Consider the following 24,122-nt stretch of genomic DNA (forward strand, 5'->3'; position numbering starts at 1 on the left):
CATTGATCCAATTCTGTTCTGTTTTCCTAAATACGAGGGTCATCCGGAAAGTAGTACCCGTTCGTGAATTAAAGACACAAAAGTAAATATTAACAAACATAAAAAATTTTATTTGAAAGAGGATACTTTAAACTACTTCTCAACATAATCTCCAAGCAAATTAAGGCATTTGTCATAACGTGTGACAAGTTTCTGTATTCCTGCTGCATAGTCCTTCGCCGCCAGCTCATTGAGATACGCGAGGGACCCATCTTGCACAAATTTTTGCATAATGCAGATGGTGTTTAACAATTTCATGAACAATTGTTCGAGAAACATTGGGAAAATGCTCACAGATGTCATCAATTGTGACGCGCCGATCGTTCCTCACGAATTCGTCAACTGAGCTCACCAGTTGGTCTGTAATGACAGACGGTCTCCCCGAACGCTCATCGTCGTGTGTGTTCCCCCTCCCCATGTTGAAGTTGCGACACCACCGCCGAACAGACGACTCGTCCATTACATTGTCTCCATACACCTCCTTTAATTGGCGATGAATATCACATGGGCGAACGTTTCTTGCATTGAGGAATTTAATCACTGCCCTCACTTCACAACTGGCGGCGTTCTCAATTTTTTTAAACATTGTAAACAATCACAGAAACAACACAGGCAATGCTAGCGTCACGCAACTTGGCTCAGAGAAGGCAGACAAGCCACTGAAGCTATCTGACCTCGTCCAGCGGCTACTCGCGTCGTCAGCACTTCATGCGGCACGAACGGGTACTACTTTCCGGATGACCCTCGTATAAATACAAAATAATGGTATTATTGTTTTATTCATAATTTTTTACTCTCCAAACAGGAATAAAATACAAATTCATTTGATTAATTTCTATTTCCTGTAATACAGACGACATAAATGCTGCTATAGTTATCGGCTACCGGAACTGGAGTCTCAATGAACTTCACAAAGAAAACCGGACGTGAGGCGAGATTTTCCATTTTTACGCCTGGCTTACATCATCATGGTTTTCCCAAAGCAGAAGATTAAATCCAAAAATTTCCCACTCCAAATCAGTTCCATCTGTTTTTGTGACTCCTCACGGAACAACATTCTTGGAGAGCTGCGTTCACTCATTTATTATTATTATTTTTTTCCAGCAGAATAAGCTTCCGGCCATCTCCATATTTTCCTTTTATTTTTTTTTTGGTAAAAAATATTTCGCCGACAAATAAATGAGAAATAATGCGATCGCATGGGAGGGAAAGTTTCGGAATTCCCCAACCGTCCCAACTGAGAGCACTTAACTGAAGAATAAATTAATTTGTATCCATAATTAAAATTTTCGGAATATTGTCCCATATTTTACACTGATATGGACATATCAAGCATATGAGGAATAAAACTGTGAGAACATTTGGTTAGATGTTTTAGATATTTAGATCATAGAAATTTGTTTCACATGTCCAATTCCTATGCTCTGCTAAATGCCTTAGCTCCGTCTAACTAGACACTAAATCAATATTCAAAAAACTGCACTAAATAAGTCATTCTTGAGCTCCACATTCTCCCGGCCTCCCTTTATTCTTTCAAAATACCTATTCTTTCCCTCTCCTTAACTCGCTTGTAAAACGTTCTCCTCTTTATCACAGACTTCAACATTCCTTTGGCAATCAAAATGCTTCGAATTCACTTCTATTATCTCCTTTGGATCAATCCCAACAATCCTCTCTCCTCCCCAACCATTTATAGGTTGTTTTCCTCTACATTCTTATTGCTTAAACTCCATAAAATATGATATAAATTTTTTTTCTCTTTCTCTATCACCATTACCGTCAGAGAGGAGGAGATCTTTGAATAGAATATTTTTTCTTTCCCGGAGGGATCCGGCGCCCTTGAGATCCAAGCGGATTTTTTTTTCTTCGGGGCGTCCCTCTAATTCATCAAATCTAGCCCTAAGTGTGAAATCGGTCCGGGAGTTAAAGTGGGGGTTTTTCTGTGAAATCTGCCACGACGCAGTCCGGCCGCGAAAATTGGGACTTGGGGCAAATAAAAATGAGAGAGATCATTAGCATGCCAGTAGGGTTTGAAGTAAAGGAATCGATTTCCATGCCCGACGGATGTTTGAAAATTTTAAGAGTTATCGTGGTTTTGTTAATAAAAAGCAGTAAAATACTGAAAATAGCCATGATTCTAGTCTTCAACCTGAAATGTCAGCCTGGCACGCAAATGCAGAGCTCACCTGGCTCTCAGGGAATTTGTCAGTCCCTTCACTATTCCCATTGAGGATAATAAAAGGCTGAAAAAATTTAACATATAAAAGAAATAAACTATAATTAAATGAAAATGTTACGGAAGATAATTTTATATCATTGGACAAATGTTCTCCATATTAAAGAACTTAACAGCATCAAAAAAAGGCTACGCGATTTGATTAAAAAACAACTTTTTTGGAATCTGACGAATCTGCACGTGATCTAAGACTCTTTATTCCTATGCTATCAAAAAGGTAACTTCAATTAACAAACGCCTAGATTCAGAATGGGACCCCAGTAAAAGAAGTTTTGATACGCGGAAAATCACATATCCTGCTGATTCGTCGCGGAGAATTATCAGACACCGTGGGAAAGTTCAGAGCAGTGTTTCCCAACCTTTTTTGAGCAATCCCCACTACAATAGCCAAAAGATTTCGAAGCATCAAATGACATTTTATCACTCAATTTCTGAAAAGTAAAGTCAAAATCTAGACTTGGAATAAAAAACGAGTACGTGTAATTTTTTTTTAATTTCATTTTTTTCTGTGAACATAAATTTTACCGACCACACTTATTTTTTCACTGTGTGAGTAGTACAAATACTAGAACTTAATCCAATTGTACCCGAAATATATCCATGCGTACAGCCATGGGTGGGAAACACTGATCTAGAAGCAACAAAAAACTGCTGTAAATGTCGTAACATTGACTTAAGCGGATTCAACCGTTTGGATTCACGCAAAAGTGAGAAATTTCACAATGTCTAAATCATTTATCTTATCAGGGTGCGACCCAGGATCCCTAAGTTTCTAGGCGAGTTTCTTAGCTAACAAAGCTACTAAGGCATCCTTTAATTTCGAACCATAGACCCTTCGGTCAGTGATCAAAATATGTAAACACTAGACTAGCACACCACCAAATTCAGAATTTTATCCAACTACAAAACTATTTTAGTTATCAGTAGTTAAAAGTGAAACTTTAGCCAAAAGCTATTTAATACACACAATTTAATTAGGAGAACCAATTCCTTTCTAGCGTTCAAAATAACTGGAATAAACATTTATGAATGATCCTTTGTCAGGAATAAAAAGTTTTTCTCTGTAACTTTTCTTGATGAGTTCCTACAGATACGGATCACTGGCTATCATGGCAATGAATGAAACTTAATAGAGGGCCTAATTCAGCACTACATGCAAATGTATTCTACACCATTTAAATACCCTCAATACGTGTAGTTAATGTTCATTTGTGGATTAAAGAAGAGGAACTGCAAAACCTATCCAATTTCTGCGTGATGTGTCAATTTATACGGGAGATAGTTAATAAACAATGAATTAATATTACCAAATTGATAGAGTTTTCAGCGTAAATTGATAGAGGCTTTTCTTCCAATTTTAGCCAACATGTTTTCAACATGATAAGATTATATTCTTCGTTAATCGAGGCTTCTTTTTACTATTTTCTAAATGATTTTCCATATAATTTGGACAAAATATTCAAAGAGTTTATTTCTCACCGCTTTAGCTGGAGCATATTTTATTATTTTTAGTTACATCAACCAATATATCAATATCCAGGTTGCTTCAGGCTCCCACTATATCATGAAAACTCGTTCTTCAGCTACATTGATCATAAATAATTTGGTAAAAAAATATGGACGACCATGAAATATGAATGAGAAAAAACCCTTCCTTTTAAGTAATTTACAAGGATATTTTGAGAAATAAAAATTAACCACACCAAGTAATTACATTATCGAGGAGTAGGCGAGCTATATTAAACCATAAAGTAGAAGGGAACAAATTGGAACAGATAGAGTACCTCACGTGTTAAGGCGGCACTTTGGAAGACTATAAGCATTATAGTTGTTAAATAAGGAGAATAATTAATTGCTACGGTAAAAGTAGCATTTACAAGGATTCGAAGACCGGTACACTAAGTAAGGAAGCAAGTAATAAAGGCTTTAATATGGAGCGTTGCGTTACGTACATTGATTCGAAAGTTGATTTTTGAGGCAAATGTTTGAGCGTAGATTGGAGGAATTATTTAAATGTGGATACGAAAAACATGGAGGAAGTAATCTGAAGGAGAGGAGAATACCTACAGCAAAGTTTTAACTCTTATGAGTTAAGAGAGTAATTTGCTGCTGCTGAATTTCAAAAATGGGTGAAACAGTGAGAGAGGAAATATGGAGAGAAATATTGGATATTGAAGACCAATATTGATTGAATAATGTTAGGTAAGCAGGATACAGGAAGAGCATAGGCATTTAAGACTCCATGAATTCAAGTATAATGCTCAAGGAAATGAAGAAGGAAATAAAGTTAGGCAAGTAGGAGGAAGTTCATGCGGTGCAAAGTACACTAAAGTCGTCAGCTACCTTCCGATCTACCTTCAACAGGTAGACTTTGAAGGTGTTACAAATTCATGAATAAAGCTTCTACAGAAACTGAGAAATGCGACGCATAGGATCAAACTCGGTTTAATAATCCTAGGCATATGCTTATTAATTACTTCATACTTTTTGTGTATGTCCATCCACCCAAGTTTTACTCACGATGGCCAAGTATATTGGAACTATATATTCCGGAAAGAAAATGGTACTGCCTGGATAACGAATCATCTCAAACTCCGCTAGGGTTTTTTTATTCTACCATTAATATATAACTTGGTTTTAGTCTACTTAATACATTATGAAATCAGCATGCACAACTACCAACGCTAGCAAAAACGGCGAATATATGGGGAGGGTAATGAATAACTGATTGGAGTACTTTTACACTTGATAAAACTTTTATTTTACGACCGGGTTTCGATGTATTACATCATCATCAAGTAGGGTAGCTTTATGGGGAGGGTAGCTTTGGTCAGCGAAATTTAACAATTAGATTTCAGAGACTACTTTCACAGCTGGAATGGTTTTGCCAAACTGGAAAATGACTTCATTCAGTAAGACTTCTCTCTGTCAGCTTAACCGTTAAATATGAATTATCATCTAAAAGTTTTCGAAATCAATTGTTTGCGTCTAAAATCCGCAATTTATCCAGTACTAGTATTGCAAACCTTTCGCAAGTATTCATTGTTAGACAGTCTGACAAGTCGGGCTGCTCTTTTTTCCTATGTATATAAAGTCTGAGTCACTATGTGGTTTTAAATTATCTTGTTTGGATCATTTTGCAATATTACTAATTTTGGCTAGATCAAAGTTAAAAAGTTAACTCCAGTTTTGTTATAATCTAAGATTTATTAATTTATCCTGAACTATAATTAATTAAACGTGAAAGTAAAACAAAATTGAAACGCCTTTGTCAATGACGCGCTGAGTGTGACGGAAATCTTCCAATGTTTCCCTACAAGCCAAACTAGTACCGAACCGGTCTCCCTTCAAGCACCACACCACCAGAAAACTTTGCCAGAGTGCCCGCCCTCTGGAATGAGAATCATTCGTGTAGAATTGACAGCATTTGTACTTCAGTAGGATTTACGGATGGAAGTTCCAGCATATGTTTTGGACGCCATCGGCTTGTTGCTACGTTACGGTCAAAAAATCTGCCTGGAGAGTAGAATAAGTAATAATTGCATATCTTCATTGAACCTGAAGGGCAGGTCAGATATTGCCCCAACGTTCTCTTCAAGATGACTGGTGACGGATTTTGAATGTATGGTTGAGATTTGGAAGCAAATACTCGATCGTTTAGTGGCTTAAGTCGCGTTCCATCCCACGCCGAAGAATTGAAGACAAACCAAGGAAAAAGTTGAAATTATGGCTATCTAATTTCATGGACGTCATTACCAAAAATGATTCTATCCAGGAAAAATTCATCCTCATGGTTTATAATGCTAGGATTGGTTTTGTCAAGTTTTTCAAGTTATCCTATTCCCAGTCAGTAACTTTAATCCCTCAAAGCCCCTTACTTCAACTATCTTCATCTACATAAATACCCTGCGAGCCACCAAAAAGGTGTGTCGGAGGGGGTGCAGAACCAGGAGGAAAGGGTAAGGGCTGAGGGGGTTAGGGTTTTTCAAATGGAAGGGGAAAGGTGGGGGGAATCTGCAAAAAAAATTTATTAATACACTAGTATAACCATGCGCAGTCGCTACCGTGTAGGCTAATACTTATTATGTCGAGCCAACTAGTGGGGGATATTGATTACAAGCATTCTGGTCTCTTATTTTTAGTATCATTTGCTGCTCTTAGTTAATCCTTAACCTTCATCTGCAATGCTGTAACTCTATGGTATCTTTCGAATATAGTCTTTCATAAACCACCATTCCTAAGAATGTGCCTAACTAGTATCCTTTTTGTTCCAGTAAGTGTCCTAAATAAGTCTTTTTCTTCGCCTACTCTTTAAAGGAATCTATTTTTTACTTAGTCTCTCCATTTTATTTTTATTATTTTCATAGGAAGAACATTTCCATTTCCTCCATCAATCTTTTCCTCTCTGTCGCCCCTTTTGCTCAAGCCTCACATCCACTGCACCCAATTAGTTATGTGCTTATTTGTTAACGCAAATTTCCAACGTGACCACCGAAAGCTGACGAAGGGAATGACAAGGTCTTAATTTTCGAGGTATTGGTCGCGAAAAATGGATGATTGGAAAAATGTACTTCACCGTGACACCGAGTTCTCGCGCGCCGAACTTGCCGGTGGATTAATTTATGGCCTCGAAAAACAGAAGTTATTTCACACCCCTCTTGCTTAGCTGATTTTGTCCACCGGTAAATATTTCTCCAAAATGAAATTCAGGTTAAAGGAAAGAATATATGAAATATCTGAGGGCATTCATCAGAGATTAAAGGAAACTCCCAACTCACCATTCAGCGACTTCCATGACACCCTCTCATCACGCGAGAAATCAAATAAAAGATCACATGGTTTCGTGAGTGCGGTCTCAGGAGGATTATTTTGAAGAGAACAAAGCTAACTCAGAATATAAATTAACATATTGTTTTCATGAATATTTTGAGGATTCTTAGCCACACAATTGTTACAGATTATTGCTGAATTACAAAGACGTAGGAGAATTTTTCCGACGAGGAGAAAAATGCAGTAAATGAATTAGTGCTGATACTGGAAAATCATTAGAAAGGGGTATTATGAACAGTATTGCACGGTTATATCTTTCACTGCCATATGAAAGAAGTATAAAAAACCATAAGTAATACTAAACTTTTCATTTCCTTCGGTTTCACAATCACCAGCTATTCAGGAATATAATTGAAGTGATAAAAAGAAGCTACAAAGACACTTCTGAAAATGCAAGACTAGACAAGAAATCAACATTTCCATTGCACTTACGAGAATCTAAGGATTGTTTTAAGGAAAAATTTATCATTTTTCACTTACGAAACATTTTGAATTTTTTTGTGAGCCATGATGTATTTGTTTGCTCGGAGGTTACTACCTCTTTTTCAATACTTAGGGATACGCCAAAAAGGCATGGGCAACTCTTTTAATGCAGGGCTGTACAATGTCACCTTCGGAGTTTCTTTGGATGGAAAACACAATGACCTGAAAGTAAGTTAACATTAAATTTCTCGGCAAATCAGGGTATGGAAATTACCTTTCATCAAACTTTGATTGCATTAATGACTTAATGATAAATTGTGGAATAAATCCGCATAAATATCAGCGTCTGAGAGCAGACGTACTCAGCTTAATTACCCAGTTATTTTTCGCAATTCATTAAGAGCCGGAAAGCGATACAGTTCTCCCACCACCGAAGTGGGGATTATTGTTTCCCCTCCTAAACTCTTCATGCGCAACATCCACCCGCAGCAGCCAATGAAGTTTGCGGCTTCAGTTATGTCACAGGGAAAAGTGATTCGAGTCAAAACAATATAAATATCAACCCCAAGGACGACCACCAGGATCCGCGTTAAATAATTAGGCGTGCCAAATTAGATGGCAAATAAAAAAATAAGATGATAAAAATCACCCTTCCCCTCCCCATCCGAACACCATGGCATCTTTCATTTCCGATGTAGTCGTGAACATGGGTTAGCAGAAGGAAAATTAAGAAAAAAATATGACTCGGTCGCTTCTGCGCATGCGATCCGGCCGCCGTGAGGAGTCCGGGGAATATTTAAAGGAGGTGGAGGGGGACAGCTTCTGGCTTTGAGGAATTTTTCCCGACACCGATAGAGTGGAGGAGGCACAGGTGAGGCTGTCCATCGTTCGTCTTCTCGACCGCTCATACCTGGGGATATCGCCCGGTCGGTGAGGCCTGAGTGACGCAGGGCGGGTAGGTCTTTCGGCGGAGCAAGAGTGAAGTTCCTCGTGAATTCTTGGGAAGTTCACGATGTCCACCATGTCCGGAGCAGTGATCGCATTTGCATTGGTTTTCTTGGTCGTGAGTACGTCGGCAGCCTCCTTACCACTCCGTAAGTACTCTCCATAAGCCACAAAGACGGTGTCTAAAATTTAATCACCTCACGGTTCTGACGACCTCCAATAAAAATATAAGTCTATGGCTGCTTGAGTAATTGATGGAAAATTCTCCCGCCAGCCAGAGAGGGGTGGGTAGATCGGATATGGCACTTGAGATTAATCTGTCATAATCGCGTTTCCCAGGATAAATAATTTCCCTAGGAATAGTTAAGCATACGGTAACCAAAGTGGAAAAGAAAACTTCCTATACCACGTGGTTTTACCTACTGTGGAGGCCCAATTAATTTGCTGAATAGTGCAACTCCCGAGTTATTTAGAGATTACTGGTTTGAATTTCACCTCAAGAATGGATATGTAATGCAGGGATTTTCTTCTTGCAATATTTAATATTTTCCTTTTGTTGTAAATCCATAGAAACTTAGGATATGGAGGAACTTAAAAAACCAAACCACCACAATTCCACGCTGTTTACCTGTTTACCATGAAACTGGTAATTTTAGATCGGTATGAATATAGACACTCATTCGTCTCTTCACTGAGCCTTTTCTTTCATTTCTCTTTAACATGTTGTTTTTGCAACCCTCCTTACTTTTGCCACCTATTGTGGCTTTGGCTATCCCCTCTATCTCAAACATATTTCTTATGAGACTTTCATGCCTGGGTTTATACCCCACTAGTTTTGTTGTCCTCTTCATTATTGTTCTCTTTCATATTCTTCATATGAGACTTTGGGTGAATTTTCGAATGCCATTTTCTTAAAATAATTAACGCGTTTATTATGCATTAGGATCAATTAATAATATTAAACTAATTTTCCTAATTTTATTTTGATTTATAGTGCTTGGCATGAGCATCATATGCCAACTATCAATCTCTTCCAACTACATTACCCAGTCGATTTATCGCTTTCACTCTTATACAATATTTTCATTCACAGTATTCACTTACATTCATCGTACATATTCACTCACATCCAGTATTCATTTTACATTCACTTACGTTACCTTTTTCCATTATTTTATTTTATTTAGTAGTCAATTCATTATACATAACTCTCTTTTAACATATTAATACAGGATTAAATCATTTTTACTGAGATACAGCTGTGAAAAATTTACATTTCGTGCATGAAATTTGTCACTCTTCCTCTTCTTTCTCCCTAAATGAAATGATTTTGCTCAAAGAGTAAAAAATGTGTATAAATATAGCTATATTGAAATCAATAGGTTGGTGAAATTCACCATTTAAAATTTGTGTCACCGTTCAATAACCTCTTTATAAAAATTTTCATCTGAGTTTTATATTTCTTTCCTCGTGGCATATCGAGATATATTCGTAAAGCAAAAACGAGCGTTGAAGTCTCCAGCGAAATATTCATACAGGAGAATACGAAATAACAAAACATCGGCCAAGATTCATCATTCAAATTGGTAAAAATTTTTCAATTTATACTCCAGATTAATCGCAAAAGCATGCAAAATATTTCATTTGCACATTAATAGCATATGGACGTTATACGCCAAGTGCATTTGATTTGTAATAGGAGATAACTCGATGGCAATTTTCTTCGCAAAAGTGTTATTCATAGCAACACTACGAGACTACATTATGTAGTACTACTTCGACTCGGACCGTTGGAATAAAATTGCGAATACTCATCGAAAGGTATCAGATGACCAATGTTGCCGAGAGTTATAAATTATAATAACGTTGGATCAACATCCTCTATTCATTACCGATATAGGGCTTGGGATACTTGCTTGACAAAAGCGTATTTAAAGTAACGCTAATCTCCCTCCTTCCTCGTACTTTACTGAAATATTATGAGATAAAATATCGTTTGTTATGTCATAACTACCTTCAGTTCAATTTTGTTGGGTTAAAATGCCAAGTATTCCCTCTATGCCGTTGTTGGAACTCTAGTATCCGTAAAATCATTCAAGGGCGGTCTAGGTCAATTGCGAAGTATAATAATTCATACCGTCTCATCTAGGTGTTTCAAGAACATTAAGCAGTCTTTGCAATAATTCTTTTTCACTGACTATTATACTTTCAAATTTCCTGATACCAGTATATGAGTTCGTTATGTTGATCCCAGAATTCTGTCTTTTTACCTCCATTCAACCAATAACTTCACCCCTTATGAACACTTTTTAAATAATTGGCAGCCTAACAGCTCCGGCCCATATTTTTAAAGTTAATGTTTAAAAGTATATACACTAAAATTAGAAATGGAGTTCGTATCCGTTGATATTCTTTCTTCATTTGAATCATTCATATTTTTAAACATTGGTCACGCTCAATGAAAACTATTGTTCTGATATATATCTCTATATCAAACCTTCATTCATTGATTGTAGAAACGGAACCTCTATCTATCTCTCCAAAGTATAGATGATGTGCTTGAACCATTACTGGAGATTCGAAAGACCTATTTTAATTTTTTTAATCAGGAAGAAAATATGCAATTGAGCCGAATTTTGTAATCATTTGGTAGAATTCTCAAGTAATAAGACGTAATAGTGATAAGTTTGGTAAGGTAAAAATATCATTTGCTAAAAGAAAATTTTATGATTTTTTAAATCCATTGGAGCCACGGCTACAAAAATTAACCTTTTTTATAAATGTAATATGATGATCAGAGCTGTCAATTATTACTTTTAATCCACTCCCTCATTATTTTTTAAACAATCGACAGGGCTATCTATAAACATGATTTTTAGGATCCCTGTCAATCATTTTCCTGAATAAATATTTAATGAATTGCTCTTGATATGACACTAGTCAATATTTATGCTTATTTAAATCGATATAAAAAGGCGCGAGTCACCTTTATAAAGTATGGAAGGAAGCTGTAAGACTCAAGTATAATGATATTTAATTTTTAAATACATAATTATTTACTTTGTAAATTTTCTTAAGGTTACTGAGAAAGTATAACATCCATCAGTGTTGAAACCTAGAATCTTATCCTAATACAGTAAAACCTTATCTTAAAATTTGTTATAGCTGTACTAATTACCTATATCGTCTATGAAACTAAATAATAATTAGTTGTAATAAATTTTCCCGTTTGATGTGCACTGCATCTTCATAAAATATTATTTGAGAGCTGAGAGGCTCCTAATTTTCTAGCAAAGTAGACGACGTTTGTCGCTTGTAATTTCCCAGAAAAATATGGACTTAGAAAATCACAAGGAATGGATAGAGCTTTTAGATGTCTTGAGGTCTTTTAGAGACTTGGACCTAAAATCCCGAAGTAAGAATTTGCTCTATAAAACGATCCTCTACTCCTCTTTCGGTTATGACTCCAATTATACTTCTGGACCTCACTCGTCTATTCTACAATAATTAATTGTTTTCATTCCCAGCATTATCTAACAAAAATTTCACTATTATCTTTCCCTCACTTAAGTATTCTGCATATGACAAGTACATGTTTTTTACTTTCTTTTTTCAGCGGAATTCATTTCACCATGTGCGAGAGATGACCCGAAGCTAAATGAATGCGCATTGGAAAGGGGAAAAACGGTGATCGCCCACCTCAAGGATGGTAAATAACATTTAGAAATTTTTTTCTCCCCATCACGAAATAATGTGCCTGAGATGGGTTGCAAAATTTTAAATGTATACATGGAATTTTTCTTACAGAGGCATACCAATTTATGCATATTAAGCCACGTACCCCACAATTCATTATGCCCAAATTTTCGGCAATGTTGAGTAATTTTGTAATGTTGTTGATGTATTATATGAATTACGCACTTTAACGATCATTCTTGTATGTATATCACTCTAAAATGGTGACCTCCTGGAGATCATTACAGAACGCCTATACCTTTATGAGCTTTACAAATAATAAGAAAGTCATATTTTTAAACCTACTGACGTCCGAAGTGCTAACTTCCTCTAGTTTGGATCACCAACCCGGAGTCGCAAAAGATAATTACGGTTACATTTTGTAATATTAGCGTCATTACCACAAGCTTTACCTTACTCAACGATTTTTGTATAATACATATGAGAATAATACGTAAAATTTGTTAATGCGATATTTTGGTAGAGCATTAAACGAAATATTTTCTATTGACCAAATAATGAGTAAAAGTATGAATATCCACTATTCAAATAAAAGAGAGAACATACTTTTCAACGGATTTTTTATTAAATTCTGAAGACTCTTTGAACTCTATTTAAGAATTTCTAAATTCTGTAGAAAAGTATCTCATCTCTTTCATTTGAAATATGGATATAAAAAACTTCCACAAAGTGAAGCGTGACCCTACAGCAAACCTGGCTAAATTATCAAGTATATGCAATTATAATATTAGTCATTAACGGGTAAGCAACTAACGAGGACAATTTTACATGAAAAAAACTATATTTAAAACTTCTTTCGAATCAATAAATTGGATAATCATGTTGAAATTGAAATTAATCGGGGTAATGTAGCCCCAACTACGTATCCTATGGTACATATTGTTATACTCGAGGGATAACATGGTTTCTTAACTAATTTCAGGTAGATGATTAATATTTAACTATATCAAAAACAAAAATATTCCCCATGGGAAGGCCACGGTTGCTCCCTTGGATCCCACTCTACCGCTGATATTAGTTGGTGATGAATCGCTCAATAAAAAATAGTGATATTAAGAAAAAACTAGATTTTACTGAATAACTAGTTATTATAGGTTTCCCTAAAAAATGAATTAAAATTATTTTTTCTACATAAGCATACACCTACTATTCGAATTCGGAACCTCTTTACCAAAGTATACAAGTTAATGAAAACATTTTCGGAATACTTGAATTCCAGTTCTGAAATAAACTAATTTTCGTTCATATCCATCGCATTTATAAGTACATATTTTGATGCTTTATAATCTCGTAAGTGATAGAAAGCCGCCGTAAATGGTGCTGGAAACTGCTCTAGCCACATGAAACTGTCACCGACTGCTAAGAGCATGAGTAGCATCTCGCTAAGTAGTAAATAAGCAGATCTGGTTAGCATTATGAACAACGTACTCGTCGGTTACGCCATGATCTTCATCTCTCAAATAGCAAACATTTTACGCCAAAGTCAGGTGATTCTGAAAACAGCGTCAAATTTGTACTAGTAAAAGGCAGAATGTTAGATAACCTAACTTTACTGGTCACATCGGCATCATATACAATGTAACTAAAATTTCATCCCAGCTCTTAGCACCTTTTGATGAGTACCAGTAGAATAAAATCGATACAATTTCTAAGAAATTAAACAAAACCATGCCTTGAAATCATTTTTTATTTTATTTGTGAAAGGAATGAGATGTATTCTGAAGAAATGCAATTTTCAATGAGTGATACCTGAGTAGACTAGTGTATTTTAAGCATTGCCCCTGATTTAGTTCTTTAAATATTTCCTAATAATCCTTATAACTGACCAACAAATCAATTTGCAATTAACATTAAAGTAAAAAGCATCAATTTGGAAATATCAATATGTTTAGTTTTTCTAAAACACAGCAAAATTTATTTTGGAGAACATAATATTCCCTCTCAAGGTATTTTAATCAACAGAAAATATGAACTACCCATAAGTTAAATGCCTATTTGAGGTATATCTCGTGCATAGAATATAAATTTTACATTGAAAAATTGAATACAGCTACTTTTAGAATTCACAAAATGTTCTCAAAATTTTATTACTTTATTCCATCTGGATACTAAAATTAAATCAAAATTACAAGTTCAGATATTTTAAAACTTATTTATTATTCTTTTCTTACACACATTCTTCACATTTTAACCTCAGGCTTTAAAACCACCACTCAGGCCTTGCCTTCAAATTTAATGCAAGTACTTGATAAATCGTGTAAGTTCTTAGTAAACTAATCAACAAATTAAATCAATATCTGACAATTTCAAGGATGGTTTAATTCCCATTTTACTTGGATTATATATTAATTTAAAAGAGTACAACTTCATTTTATTTCTGCTTTTAAAAATATTAAATTTTTGACTCATAACGATATTCCTGGGCATAAAATAGAGAGGAAACTTCGTATGGCCTAGGATATATGATGTACAGGGCGTGATGGACCTGTATCAAATGTGAACATTGTATCAAATAGTTCTCTTATTTCGTCCGATAAAGGACTTCCAAAATACCATATTCCGCGTCTGGAGCCACTCCACGTTGAAGAAATAAAGATCAATCAGGATGAGAAATCTGGCGTGGGCATCAACCTGGTGGCAAAGAATGTGGACATCCATGGAGTGTCTGAGGGTGAACTGCGGGATATCAGGTAAGTGTAGAGTTTACATAAGGATGATGGCGTAAATTTTTATTTTTCCGAATGAAAAGTACCGGCAGTACAGATTTTAGGTCAAAAAAAGCAATATCGTGATGTTCCAGTCTCCATATCCTCCACAAAAGTTCCCGTGTGATTTTTTTCTCTTCCCAAAAATAAAGAAAACCTTAAAGGGCTGTCGTTTTACCAGCATAGGCGCGATTAAAAAAAATATCTCTAAGATAACTGAAAGCTATGCCAAATATCGAGTTCCAGGAGTGTTTCGAAGATTGGAACAAGCGCTGGTATAAGTGCATAATATCTAATTGGGACTGCTTCGAAGAGGAGAACATGGATATAGACGAATAAATAAAATTCTTTCCAAAAAACTCTCAATCTCGTTATTGACGAAATGCACCTACGAAACAAACAAATACATCGCGATCGTACTTTATATCCCTTTCTATTAGTCATCCCAGTACTGATATGGGATATCATTTCTTAATTTCATATGGAAGGATAGGGAGAGGCATGTTGGATGGAATGGAGGGAGTTGGAGGGAGTATGCAGAATTGAAGAAGGGGCTCGTGTAGTGTAGGGTGTCGGGTTGTATTTTGCTAGGCGATGCTTAAATGTTGCGTTGTTCAATCTGTATCCATTGAAATCCTGAAATGGTACGTGACCAAAAATGATTGTTTTCTACACTGCCTCATGAAATAATTTGATTTTATCTATTGAAAGAAACATTGCCGTTTTTTTTAGTAGCTTTGGAAACATTATGAGATTTCAAAATGTCTCAGTATGGAGGAAAGGAAATTTTTACTAATAAAAACTGCCATTAGAAATTTAGTCCAAATATTATTTTTCATTAAATTTGAAAGAGAACTTTCATTGCTTTACACTCAACTACAATTTTTTACTCATAGAGAGCATAGCACTCTGATAAATGGAATGCGACATTTAGTAAAATCATGACCCGAACGAAATGCCGACGAAAATTCAGTATCGCTACTCAGTAATAACATCAACCGGGCTGTTGGGGTAGCAACAATTGTCCCCCCAAGGCCAATGGGCTATTTTTCAGCTCAATGCTCCTGTTTCCAATCCAAAAATAATACAATTCAGAAGAAAACAACATGACCTCTTTTCTTATGTCATTCACCATAAATTAATTATCCTGTTCAGCGTAGTAAAGTGATACAACTCAGTAACTTGAATTCCAGATCTCTAGTCCGGTTGGTTTTATGTCCATGGCGAGCTTCTGATGCTAACTTATTACTATCTTTTATAGTTTATTATAACTAATATCAGCAGTTAACCGACATAGTGCAGATTTTTTATGAGCCCGGGAACTACATACAACTGTACTCCTTGCTTCAAACCCGAATCACATAAAATATTCTTAAACCCCTACTATATACCATAATAATTGCTTCTTTAGTTATGAATGCTTCCTGTCTCACTTAGTTACATCCAAAATGTGTATTACAGGTATTTTCCTCCTCCTACCTCAAGTGTCCAAATTTTCCCTCTCTGTTGCAGCCCTCAGCTTCCCATTATCCTCAGATTTGCGTATCTCCTGAATCCACTTGTGCTGTTGTCTTACAATTCCACTCAGCAGCGTCTCACTTCCTCTAACACAATTAAACTTAATCCTTCATTTTTCATTTCAATTCCTTAGTTCTCCTCTCCACATATTAAAAGCCTTCATTCAAAGTTTATCATCTTGCCTCAACAACCAATTTTTTAAATGCTACAGTAAAACCTTTCATATTAAAATGTTCAATTGTCATTTCTTTATATTAAGGTGCGTGTTATAAACTCTGACCTCTGCATAAGATCTTTTAAAACTCAAAATTACTTGATTGTACTTCATTAGAAGATAATTACACATACCAGAAGATGATTTCACTCACGTTCTTAACTATTCTTTCCTTTCAGAATCCAGTTGGACCCCACTTCTTTCAAGCTCAGTATCTTCTTCCCTCGGATTGAAATCATGTCTAAATACAACGTAAACGGGAAAATCCTCATCCTCCCCATACAGGGTGACGGGAACGCCAATATTACAATGGGTGAGATTAGTAACCATGCATTGCATATGGCAAAAGTACCTGTTCAAGATATTCTCGTTTCTAATCAAATTAATATAATTTATGTCATGTCCCGTCTATCCTATGGAAAATCTTGCAACTATCTATAAATTTGGCCATTTATAAGACTAAGTTAAATCAACCAAGCTTATGAAAATAATGAATGATGAATAATACATATTTAATAATCTAAATCTCCTGCTTCAACACACATCTTGTGGAAATGATTTCATTTACGAATACATAAGACTTGTTGGCCATCATTTGGAAATCAATAATCTCCACTTTTTCAAATAAAATACTTCATGGTAAAATTATTTGTTATTTACTGTTGATAGTATTTGCTCAAATGTTGTCCCTGGCATAAGGAGACTGGGAAATTAGTTCAAACAAAAATTGAATATAAAAATAATCCATACGGTTACTTTTTAATTTTTAAACATAAAATAAATCGATTGACACAGTTATGTAAACATATTTTGGGGACAAAGCACTATTTTAAACGACTCATCTGAATTGAAACAAATTATTCACTTATTTGCTCATTCAATAAAAACTACAACCATACAATAGTGCAGTGTAATTTGAAACAGAATGGGAGTATTAATTTGAAAAATGTGCTACTATGATTTTCAGTATTTCTTTTCTAATTTAATGAAAAAACTGTATACATATTTCCCCTGCAACTTGCTGTTCATTGGTTAAGGAGGAAGCAGAAATATTTTTTCGATCGATAAATAATACTTCCTACGAATCGGAATTTAATTGAGTATCTTCATTTGTATCTCCCCTACATGACAGTTAATCTCGAGCTCGGGTTTGACTTCACCGCAGAGCTGAACAAGAAGAAAGATAGCCAAAACTATCTCAAATTAGGCGAACACCAAATCACCTATAAGATGTCTCGGAATTACATCAAGATGGATAACCTGTTCAACGGCAACAAGGCTCTGGGTAACATTATAAATAAGCTATTTGAATGATCCATAAAACCTTGCCGCGTTACCGGTCAAGCAGCGAGTTATGGCTCATTTAAATTTATTCCTTAAAAACACTACACCCAATGGCATCCGATATTAAAAACGTAAATAATAACGAAAAAAGATGACAATTTTAAACGATAATCTCTTTTTCTCCCCTAACCGCTAGAAGTATAACCTTTTTTATAATTTTTCCCAGTTATATCCATGGCAGCAATATGAACAAATATAGGATTCCCAATAAAAATGAAGTCATGCACCTGGGACCGATCGCAGTCAAATAGAATAGTTTATTCATGGTGAATATTAAACAAAGCTGTATCATGATATGCGATTGATTGTCGGAGTGAAACATCCACTGAAAACAGTAATCTCGGAACAAAATGAATTCATACAGCACTAAGTTCTGCATGATGCTCAGTCCAGACAGTTGGGCGGATTTTGAGGATCCGTTGGGTACGAATTTAAAGCAAGTTAAGGAGCTGCCGAGCAGCCAACTGCCAGTGAAGGGCAATATTTTGAACATATTATGACGTAAATGAGGATAACTTAGGGCTTACTTGATAGCGGGTTTTAAAAGGCATTAAGGGAATTGAAATCAAATAAGGCCGTGAAAATAGACAACATTCCCGCGGAGCTGCTCAAAGGTTTAGGGAGAGAAAGGAGGAAAAGATTTTATGGTCTAATTCGTAGCATTTATTAGAATGGAATTTGACTGGAAGACCTCGTCAGATCAGCGTTATTTTCTATACCAAAAAAGGTAAAGGCTACTTTATGTGAGGACTACAGAATAATTAGTATGATTTCGCGCGCAGCTAAGATTGGTTGTGGCTCTTAAGATCATCCAAAAAAAAGGATTGAGAGTAGGGCAAGTGATTACTTAGGGGATACTCAGTTTGGGTTTAGGACGGGAAGAGGCACGCATGATGCCATTACTGTAATGAGATCGACAATAGAGAGGAATATAGGAGACAATGAAGACGTGTTTGTCTGTTTCATAAATTTGAACAAGGCTTTTGGTAGATGAATTGGAAAAAACTAATGAATCTTCTGAAAAATTAGGAGCATATGGGAGGGATAGAGACTACTTGGGGGGATCGAGATGGTGCGGTGGCTAACGTACTGGCTTCCCACCCTGAGGCCGCGGGTTCAAATCCCGGCGTTGTTGAATATTTTTCAGAGGTATCTCGATCCCTACTTGAGGTGCTTTGTGGAGGGCACTTTGAGTGAGTACGCCGTCCGTCGGATGGGACATTAAACTGCGGACCCCTTGGCGCCTTTCGTAAAGAGTAGGCTAATGCCGACGCCGGGTTTCTCTCCACCCTTCATCCTTTTGCTGTCCATCCCCTATGGCGCAAATGACCTCAGCTGTCGGTCGCCTCCCCTAATAAACTACTACTACCTGTATATGTCTTAGAATGCACAGGTGCGGGTGGAGAATGGAAAGCCCGGATGGACAGTGTCAGGAGGAGGAGTAAGGCAGGGTTGCCCATTATCATGTATGCTGTTCAACAGATATGTGGAGGAAATGGTTACAAAGGCATGGGAAGAACTAGAGATAGGATGAAAGTCAGGGGAATATTCATTAAATCATTCAGGCTTCCTGATGATCAAGCTTTAGTTCGTCAGTCAGCCAAAAGGGTCACAAGCGTTGCTGAGTGCATTTTTAATTCAGTGCGATAGATATGGGATGAAAATACAAATAAATGTATTTAAAAGAAAGGTTATCCGGTTTTCCAGAAAGACCAAGGCTAGCTTAGACGTTAAAATAGGAGGGCAAAAGTTAAAGCAGGTGGAGCAGTTTTCGTACAACGGAATTGCTCCCCATAGCACAATTCTTCCCCAAATTCATTTCTGCTCTACGATTTCTACCATTACCCGTGTAAGGAAATGCTCAAATACGCTAAATGTGCAGAGAAATGCATCCCTATTTCTTTATACCTTTTCCTGAAAATGCAATTATTTTTGTTTTATTATGATTTATCTGTATCCCATATGACTCATAATAGCCCTGTCATACGATTCCTAATTACTGCAAATCCTTCATCTATAAAACCAAAGCTTTATTTTCTTCTTGCCTAGTTGATTTAATTGTCTCCTCGACAACTTTTATTCTTACATTAAGCCCTTTCCATACCTTCCATACCCTTGACGCATATAGAGCGTAATCTTTGGAGTCAAATCTTAACAAGGTACCACAACCTGGAATTAATTCGCTGAAGTATGATCAAAGTGAAAATGAATTTATTAATTTCTAACCGTTTTATAAACCATTGGTATGACGCAATAATGAATCAAATGAGGGATCAAGACGGAGCGGTGGCTATCGTACTGGCTTCCCACCCAGAGGGCTCGGGTTCAAATCCAGGCTGTTATTTTACAATGGTATCTCGACCCGTAATTGAGGTGCTTTGTGGAGGGCACCTTGAGCTAGTACGCCGTCCGTCGGATGGGTCGTTCAGCTGAGGACCCCTTGGCCACTTTCGTAAAGAGTAGGCTAATGCCGACGCCGAGTTTCTCCCCACCCTTCATCCTTTCATGCTCATCCCTAATGGTGCATATGACCTCAGCTGTCGGTCGCCTCCCCTAAATAACACTAGTATGTACCAGATTTACAGGTGAAGTTAAATATCTACATATTTACATTGCCGATATGCCTGAAAAAGACCTCGGGTGAATTTTCAAAGGTAATAAAAATAATTGTTTCTTATAAATTGCCGTGAATTGGCGTAGTTGAAAGAAACAATATAGCAGTACACAGTAGACAAAGAAGGGTTGAAACGTATTCTCCACAACAGAAACAATTCTCCATAATCTTTCTTTTACAAATAACATTAAGCTCTAAATGCATGTTTACAGCTTAGTATATGAATACTTTCAATTGCAGTGAAACACTTAATCTCTCTCTCTCTCTCTCTTAAAATAAAGGAAAATGACAGAGTTCACCTAATTATTTACTCAATAATACCACGGGAAAAAGAAGTTCTAAATTGATCATCATATCCAATGGATGACAAATGTCACCCAAATATATTTGAGTGGCTATGTGTCGGAAACATTCACACTAACGGTATTTTAAGGTTGGGGTGTAAAAACAGTGTATGGCCAACTTCACCAATCATATCACCACCAAATTTTCCATCGAATTCCAGTTCTTCAAAAATATTTTCCTTAAAATTCATCATCACCTTCGTGTTATTTGTACACAGTATCTGGCAAACCACCGCTAGGGTGTGTGGTAGGGAGTGATTACACACCAGACTACCCTTGTCCCAAAACAGCTTTCCTTCCTAGCACGGTCGGAAAATGCTATTCTGATCTCTTATCGTTAATGGGAAAAATGACATCATAAATCTATCTGTTCTTCCCTTAATCTCTATAATATTATTAGCGTGATGGGGTTAACAATACATTTTTATTATATTTGCTAAAGACATCCTTCCTAATTATTCGTTCTGAAATTGCTCTTTTTCCAAAATTTCATTACAACACACTTTTTAAGGTTATATATAATTGCTATTTATTACACCAGCGTTGTGTAGCCATTAGGTAATCTGCTAAAGCTACCTTATCCTCAGGAGTTCTCTATAATTCACTGCATCGTGGGTAAATAAACGTATCTTACTATTAAACACGGAGTTAACATCACTCACGTAAATAAGGAATAAAAGAGGTTCGATAGCACTTCCCTGGGGAACACCTAAGATGTTGTCTACTTCATTAGATCTAACACCATCTATGACTACTATTCGTACCGACCATTCAAATAGTCTTTAATCCAACCGCGGATATTTTTATCTTTTATCTTTGTGAGCAGTTTACTATGGGGAACTTTGCGGAAGCCTTTTTAAAATCTAAAGAAACCGCATCTACTGGAGCATTTCTCTCGCCCTAACTAAGCATATTATGAGCAAAAAGCGAAGTTGTCTCTCAGAGGATTTACCCTATCGGAAACTTTATGGTTTTTCATCAATAAAATCCCGATCTATATTCTAACGATCCCGTAAATCCATGTTCCTTGAACTTGTATGATATGAATGTGAGGGTTATACAGTAAGAAGCACTCACGAGAACAATATAAATTTTCGGTGGCACAATAGAACACAAAAACATAAAAATAAAGCACGGAAAAGGACACACATTTCAGAAGGCTTAAACTACCTTAAATGTAAGGGTCATTTTACATGTTTTTTATTTATATTTTTGTGTACTATTGCGCCGTTCAAATTTTAATAACAATATATATTTGTGTATGTATGTTGTATAACGTATACACAAATACATACAGAGATGAACCAAAAGTATTAATTTTCCATCATGAGACCTAAGACCACAACAACAAAACCTATGCTACATCCTACAGGCGGATACCAATCTTCCCTTTGCATACTCTTTCTTCTTGTGTACTTCAATGCATGATGGCTTAATTTTCTCTGTACCAGTTCCTACGGTGATTCACTGTGTACTATTCAGAATGTCATCATCATCCGATAGTCCACGAAGTATACGCGCCTTCGGGCGTGAATTTTCCTGACGCCTGATTGGCTGTCCGTGGGGCACCACTTGGATTCGCGAGTCTGAAACGAGTTTAGCTATGCCAACAAGCCTTAAAAGAGACCTCACGTCGTCTCTCTATCTATCTCTCTAACACTCGCAGGTGACCGAATGAACGAGTTCATGGACGTCAACTGGCGCGAGGTGACGGAGGAATTGGGACCACCGATAGCGGACGCCCTTGCTCTGGTCATCAAGAGCATAATCGCCGGGATCCTCGAGCAAGTACCCTACGAGAACATCTTCCCGGTGAAAGCCTGAGCCTCCAAGGGGGACATTGGACTGCGCGGGTGGAGACGAAGGAAGAAAGGCATCTCCTCAAGCGCTCTCCGACGCGAGTGTGGCACAGTGTGGGTGGGACGGAAGACCCTCTTCCCTCTTTGGTTTCCCGGAAGACGAAAGATAAAATTAAATGCTAAAATCCTCTTGTGAGACACACCACCTCAGTCTTCCTTTCAAAAAATTTCACGCTGCAAATCAAAAATAAATGATGAGTAGAACGACGCGGGAACTCGAGCCACAAGATTCATTTTCGACTTCGATCGGTTTTTTTGTCGTCTCCCCACGTTCGTCCTTGGACAAAGGATGGCTCTACATCGCCCCTTATGTAAAATAAAATATGAGAAAATTCGAGAAATAAAAACCCCCTTCTCTTCTGAAACTGCTTTCAAAAAGAATGTTGGATGCGGGTACTACGGTGATTGTTTTTCAAATTACGTTTAGGAAAAGGGCATAGTACCCATACCGATGGAGCACTTTCAATATACTATACTGGATAGAAAAGTCAATTAGATAGTCAAGTTTATAGAGTTGCTTATAACACTTAAGAGTCATGGCTACTGCTACGCTTACTTTGTGCTTGAAGAAAAACGCATGAAACCACAGGACTTTTGTTTGTCACTCGTTCTCAATAAATAATCTCAATAAAGCATGGGAAAACAAAAATTCTTTTCCAAAACGAGGTACTGAATCTACGAGGGTCATCCGGAAAGTAGTACCCGTTCGTGCCGCATGAAGTGCTGACGACGCGAGTAGCCGCTGGACGAGGTCAGATAGCTTCAGTGGCTTGTCTGCCTTCTCTGAGCCAAGTTGCGTGACGCTAGCATTGCCTGTGTTGTTTCTGTGATTGTTTACAATGTTTAAAAAAATTGAGAACGCCGCCAGTTGTGAAGTGAGGGCAGTGATTAAATTCCTCAATGCAAGAAACGTTCGCCCATGTGATATTCATCGCCAATTAAAGGAGGTGTATGGAGACAATGTAATGGACGAGTCGTCTATTCGGCGGTGGTGTCGCAACTTCAACATGGGGAGGGGGAACACACACGACGATGAGCGTTCGGAGAGACCGTCTGTCATTACAGACCAACTGGTGAGCTCAGTTGACGAATTCGTGAGGAACGATCGGCGCGTCACAATTGATGACATCTGTGAGCATTTTCCCAATGTTTCTCGAACAATTGTTCATGAAATTGTTAAACACCATCTGGTTTATGCAAAAATTTGTGCAAGATGGGTCCCTCGCGTATCTCAATGAGCTGGCGGCGAAGGACTATGCAGCAGGAATACAGAAACTTGTCACACGTTATGACAA

General features: G+C 36.9%; 1 protein-coding gene across 1 annotated transcript; it reads left to right on the forward strand.

Moving 5' to 3' along the window:
- Positions 1-8,350: 8,350 nt before the first annotated feature.
- LOC139686807 (protein takeout-like) lies at positions 8,351-23,313 on the forward strand. The gene is made up of 6 exons (XM_071583865.1): positions 8,351-8,622; positions 12,090-12,182; positions 14,769-14,919; positions 16,846-16,979; positions 17,799-17,951; positions 22,635-23,313. Exons 1-6 carry the CDS (start codon positions 8,541-8,543, stop codon positions 22,790-22,792), a joined length of 771 nt encoding a protein of 256 aa, XP_071439966.1. The 5' UTR covers positions 8,351-8,540; the 3' UTR covers positions 22,793-23,313.
- Positions 23,314-24,122: the final 809 nt, after the last annotated feature.

This window comes from Hetaerina americana, unplaced genomic scaffold, assembly GCF_022747635.1.
Source record: "Hetaerina americana unplaced genomic scaffold, ioHetAmer1.1.p SCAF_15, whole genome shotgun sequence".
Classification (NCBI taxonomy): domain Eukaryota; kingdom Metazoa; phylum Arthropoda; class Insecta; order Odonata; family Calopterygidae; genus Hetaerina; species Hetaerina americana.

Bases quoted from the DNA above. Each gene is read 5' to 3' on its own strand.
- LOC139686807 (XM_071583865.1), top strand. From the start codon at position 8,541: ATGTCCACCATGTCCGGAGCAGTGATCGCATTTGCATTGGTTTTCTTG. The intron at 16,980-17,798 runs GTGAGATTAGTA...CCTACATGACAG, and splicing joins GAACGCCAATATTACAATGG to TTAATCTCGAGCTCGGGTTT. The intron at 17,952-22,634 runs GTAACATTATAA...TAACACTCGCAG, and splicing joins CAACGGCAACAAGGCTCTGG to GTGACCGAATGAACGAGTTC.